Source organism: Gracilinanus agilis, chromosome 4, assembly GCF_016433145.1.
Source record: "Gracilinanus agilis isolate LMUSP501 chromosome 4, AgileGrace, whole genome shotgun sequence".
Lineage (NCBI taxonomy): Eukaryota > Metazoa > Chordata > Mammalia > Didelphimorphia > Didelphidae > Gracilinanus > Gracilinanus agilis.
The window spans coordinates 295,397,569-295,402,772 of record NC_058133.1 but is presented as its reverse complement, the minus strand read 5'-3'; the positions used below and the strand labels follow the sequence as shown (position 1 = coordinate 295,402,772).

At 44.7% G+C, this 5,204-nt stretch overlaps 1 protein-coding gene across 4 annotated transcripts; it reads right to left on the bottom strand.

Moving 5' to 3' along the window:
* Positions 1–1,828: 1,828 nt before the first annotated feature.
* On the bottom strand, positions 1,829–4,172 carry LOC123244957 (RNA-binding protein EWS). Of its 4 annotated transcripts, none has more exons than XM_044673629.1 (2): positions 2,298–4,172; positions 1,829–2,225 (listed from the first exon to the last, which is right to left on the bottom strand). In XM_044673629.1, exons 1-2 carry the CDS (start codon positions 4,135–4,137, stop codon positions 2,158–2,160), a joined length of 1,908 nt encoding a protein of 635 aa, XP_044529564.1. In that variant the 5' UTR covers positions 4,138–4,172; the 3' UTR covers positions 1,829–2,157. The 4 variants fall into 4 exon arrangements, with proteins under 4 accessions (XP_044529564.1, XP_044529567.1, XP_044529566.1 ...); XM_044673632.1 differs by having other exon boundaries at positions 1,829–2,404; positions 2,756–4,172; XM_044673631.1 differs by having other exon boundaries at positions 1,829–3,566; positions 3,735–4,172.
* Between the last annotated feature and the right edge of the window lie 1,032 nt (positions 4,173–5,204).

Sequence of the window (5,204 nt, the reverse complement as noted above, 5' to 3'; positions counted from 1 at the left end):
TTCTATGGCCACCCCTTCCAATATGTGCTGTCTTCTCCTATTACAAAGTAAGTTCTCTTGAGAGTGGAGATCATCTTGCTTTCAGAATTTGAATCCCTAGCACTTATCACAGTGCCAAGCATATAGTGAACGCTTAATAAATGCCTTTTCATTCATCCATTCAACAGTGGACAAGTTATTTAGCCTTTGCTTCAGGAAAATCCCTAGGATTTATCTCTACTCAATTGTAATCTGCATTGTACTGGGATTTGCTGTGGAGAGGTCAGTTTGCACATAGAAATTTTCCCCACACTGTTTAAACCATAGATCTTTCACTTATGCAGTTAAAGAAACCCTGAAGCACTGAAGTCAGGTAAGAAATGAGGAAGGCAGGGAATATCTTTCTTTTTTCACATTTGTATCCCCAGCTTTTAGCGCAGTGCCTGGTACATAGTAGGTATTTAAGAAATGTTTATTGACTATTATTCTATAGCAACAATCAAAAATAAATAGCCCATGCCCGCAAGGAACTTCTATGATACTAAGGGGATGAAGCATTTATCTATACAGACAATAAATATATGATAATGTGAAGGAGAGAAAGCTCTAAAAATGTGGAGAATCAAAATTGGTTTTGCAAGAGACGTAGTAACTGCACTAAACTCTGAATGAATAGAAGAGGGATTGAATTCCAGGCAGAAGGACAGTCTGTGCAAAATTATGAAGTTCAATGCAAGAAGTAGAGTTTCCAATTATGGGCATATTTATTAGTATCATTTTGTTCTTGAAAATGAGTAACAACCTAGGTTGAAGCCAAACTGTAAAAAATTTAAATGTCAAACAGAGAAGTTCTTATTTTGACCTAGAGAATATAAATAACCTTAGTGTTGTACCCTTTTTACATAATGAATTTGGGTTATTTTGGGGGCCCACAAGACATCACTGAAAAAGGAATTTGATAAAATTCTCCTGTCCAGATTATTTGTTTGTTTCATTCTTTGAACATATATCTCCAGTTCCCAGGATAATGACTGGCAAACAGCAGATATTTAATAAATACTGGTTGATTCATTAATTTGTGGCAATTGCTTTCTATAAATGAGTGATTTTGTGATAAACTAACCTCCATACACACAGGAAAGTAATAGACCACAGGTCCAGAATTCATGTATACTAATGAGGTTTACTAAAAGACATTCTTTATAGCCAGTAGAGGTCTCTAGAGGATTGGAGATGAACTGACATTTCTCAGGTCTGTCTCTAGTCAGTTCTCCATCAAATTAGAGCAAGGTCCTTTAGTCTCTGGCTAGTTGGGGAAGAGAAGATGTGAGGAATTCCCAAATGGTTACTGGGGATTTACAACACTCCAGATGAGGAAGTAGCACTAAGGAGAGCTCATCAGATATTCCAGAAAAGGTCTTGTCTTGGAGTCATGGTAATTATGATTCAGTTTTCTAGTTCCCAGGTATTCTAGAACAGGAGCTAGCTAGAAGTAGCTGTGAACTATTCCAGGATAGAAGAGAATAAATTCTTTATTCAAAAGAATTAACAACTCTTCTCTGAGATTCTACAAGTGAATGCTAACCTAAATAGTGGGGGAGTATGAAAGAGGGAAAATGAGGGGCAGCTAGGTGGTGCAATGCTTATAATCAAGAAGACTAATCTTCAAATCTTGAGTCTTAAAATTTGACCTCAGACACTACTAGCTTAGTGACTCTGAGCAAGTCATTTCACTCAGTTTCCTCAGCTATAAGAAGAATTGGAAAAAGAAATGGTAAGTCACTCCACTATCTTTTTTTTTTTTTTTTTTTTTTTACGTTTATAAACATTTGGAATTTTATTTAAAAAAAAAAAAAACATCACAACCATTAACATCGTTACAGTTAGTTCTCCTCCTGGGTCTCCACACAATGATATTTGAGCATGCTCACAACAATGGTTTCTCATTGGTTTAGTCTCCGTTAAACAACCATCTTAAAAGAAGGAAAAGAAACTCAGGGCACTACCATTTAACTTGTTTTAATGTTTCTCCACAAATGGTGAAAAATACTAAAGTACAGACAAGGAATAATCATAATGTTGTGGCCAACATTATAAATATGGAATTATAAATTTAAAACATTTTCTGGTTTAAAAAATAAATCTGGTAGTAAATGCAGCTCTGCGGGGTTTCTGCGCCTAGTAGGGCCGGTCTCTGCGCTCCTGGCGATGCTCGCCTTTATCCATCTTTCCGGGCCCGCCACGGCCTCCTCTTCTGCCACCCATTTGCTCCATGAGAGGTCCGGGAGGACCCCCAGGGCCTCCTCTTCTTCCTCCACCAAAGCCCCCTCGGTCCATTCCTCGACCTCCCCGAAAGCCGCCTCTGTCTCCACCTCGGCCTCCTCGGAACATACCCCCAGGCCCACCACGGTCCATGAGGCCACCTCTGCCGCCCCTCATGCCGCTAGGGCCGCCTCTGCCACGATCACCACCTGGAGGGGGAAAGGGTGGTGGCAGAAATCCCTCCGGCTTAGGGGCCTTGCACTGATTACACTCTGTTCTCCAGGCAAAATTCTGGTTTCCGCAGCCTGGGTTAGGGCACTGCCAATCCCCTGCTCTGTGCTGGACATTTCCTCCTCCTGAGGGGTTTCCACGCGAACCCCTGGGTCCTCTTGGTGGAAAACCTCCCCTGTCTCCTCCTCTGCCTCCCATTCGACCCATGGGACCTCCTGGCCCCCCTGGTCCTCCAGGACCTCCTCGGAGAGGGGGAGGCATCCCTCTGCCTTCACGGGGTGGCATGCCACCTCGCATGCTGTTCATTGGAGGTTTCTTCCGAGCAAGAGACACTTTGAGTTTGCTCCCTTGGAAATCTTTCCCATCAAACCATTCTACTGCAGCCTTTGCAGTAGGTGGGTCGTCATAGGACATGGTGGCATCTCCTTTGGGTTTTCCGGTTTCCTTGTCTAAGTAAATGTTTATCATCGGCTGCCCAGTCCTTTTGTTCATCTTGACAACCCCACACTGTTTGAAAAAGTCTGCCAGCTCGTCAGCAGTCACGCTCTCATTCAGGCCCTGTACGTAAATTGCACTGTTTTCGGAGTCTTCATCTGGATCTACAGGTGGGCCTAAGTCAAGGTCTGGTCCTTCTTCCATAGGTCCACCAGGCTTATTGAAGCCACCTCGCTCTCCAGCGCTGCCCATTCCACCGCGTCCTCCTCCTCCTCCTCCCCGCCCACCTCTGCTCATGCCTCCACGATCAAATCCCCCTCTTCCCCTGCCCCGGTTATCAGGGCCACTCATGCTCCGGTTTTCTCCAGGTCCGGAAAAGCCTCCAGACTCCTGCCCATATACACCCATGCTACTGGGATGGTCCTGCCGGAATGCACTCTGCTGCCCGTAGCTGCTGCTCTGTTGGCTATATTGACTTGGAGCCTGGCTGTAGGATCCAGTTTGGGGGGGATAACTAGTGGGGGGCTGCTGCCCATAGCTGCTCTGTTGACCATAGCTACTCTGCTGTCCATAGCTGCTCTGCTGCCCATAGGTATTCTGCTGGGAGTAACTGCTCTGATCGTAACTAGTCGGCTGGGTAGAGGAATAGCTGGTTGGAGGATAGGATGGAGGTGCGGTGACTGGCTGCATGGGGTAGCTGCCTGGCACCTGTGGGTAACTGTAGTTGCTCTGCCCGTATCCTAGGCTGGGTTGGCTGTAGCCTGCTGTACTAGATTGAGGCTGACTAGTCTCAGCGGGCTTGCTACCATCCTGGGGTCTTGCAGGGGCTGCAGTTGCTGGCTGCTGCCCATAGGTTGGGTAAGCAGGCTGGGTGCCATATGCAGATTGGGCTGCATAGGATGCTTGGGTGGTCGTAACTGTAGCAGTGGTGGTGTCGTAGGCCCCCGTGCCATATCCTTGGACAGGCTGACTGTAAGCTTGAGGTGCAGTTGGTGTAGTATAACCTGTTGGAGGCTGTCCATAAGAGGTTGCATACGCAGTCTGCCCATACGTCGCAGTTGTTTGAGCCTGTGTATAGCTGACATCAGTAGGCTGCCCGTAGGCTCCATAACTTTGTTGCCCATATGCCTGGGTGGTCTGTGCATATCCTTGAGCTGGCTGGGCTGCATAAGCACTGTAGCCCTGCTGGGCTGCAGCTTGACTGTAGGTACTATAGTCCGTGGACGCCATTTTCTCTCCTTCCTCCTCCTCGTTCTCTCAACGTCCGTCTCTCTCTCTCGGTCGCTTCCACTCCACTATCTTTGCAAAGAAAACTTCAAATGGAGTCACAAAGAGTCTGACACAACTAAACATACATATACATTTGGAAGGAGGAAACTGATGGAAGTTCAGGATCTTAATATTAAGGAGAAAAGTCCTCATCTTATCAATATAGCTATATATATAGATGCATATTCTTTAATAAAGAATATGTTTATTAACATTCACAAAGGAAAGATGACTCCTGCAGTTACGAAAATCCAAAATAGCAAACAGCCTCAAAATTTGGTTGGCAGCAGTGCTGAGCCACTGAGGATTTTTTGAGCAGAAGAGTAATATCATCACCTTAGGAACATAATATTGGCAGCTGTTTGTAAGGTACCTTGGAAAAATGAGAGATTCAAAGCAAAAAGATCAAGTGGGAAATGATGAGTTCAGATAAGCATCCTACAAATGAAGAGAGAACTATGAGGGCAAATGTAGAGGTTAGTGGCCAGAAAATAATGATCCTGCAAGGGAACCAGAGGAGTGGGCAGACAAATAGGAGGAGAACCAGAAGAACAGTGTCAGAAAAGGAAAGAGCAGAGAATATTCAGGAAAAGAAGGTGGTCAACTATATCAAAAGCTACACATCGAAGTCAGGTAGGATGAGGCCTGAAAACAATATCACTAGATTTTAAAAATCATAACATCATAGGCCTGCTGCTGAGAGGGGGACTTCAGAGTCCATCTATCTAATGCCCTCATTTTACAGAGGAGGAAACTGAGGCCCAGAGATGTGAAGTGATTTGCCCAAGCTAAGATATGTGGTAAAGATCAGAGCCAAGATTTGAACCAGATCTTTTGACTCTAAACTCTGAAGTCAACATTCACTTGAGATCCTGAGAGATTTTTTATGACCTCAAAGAAAGCTACATAAATGTTTCTGAACCTTCACAGCGGGCCACTTCCCATAGTGTAGAAACATGGAGATTAGAAAAGTTCTTACTGGGACTATACACTGAAGATAAGCCTTAAGAGGAGAGGAAGAAAGGAAA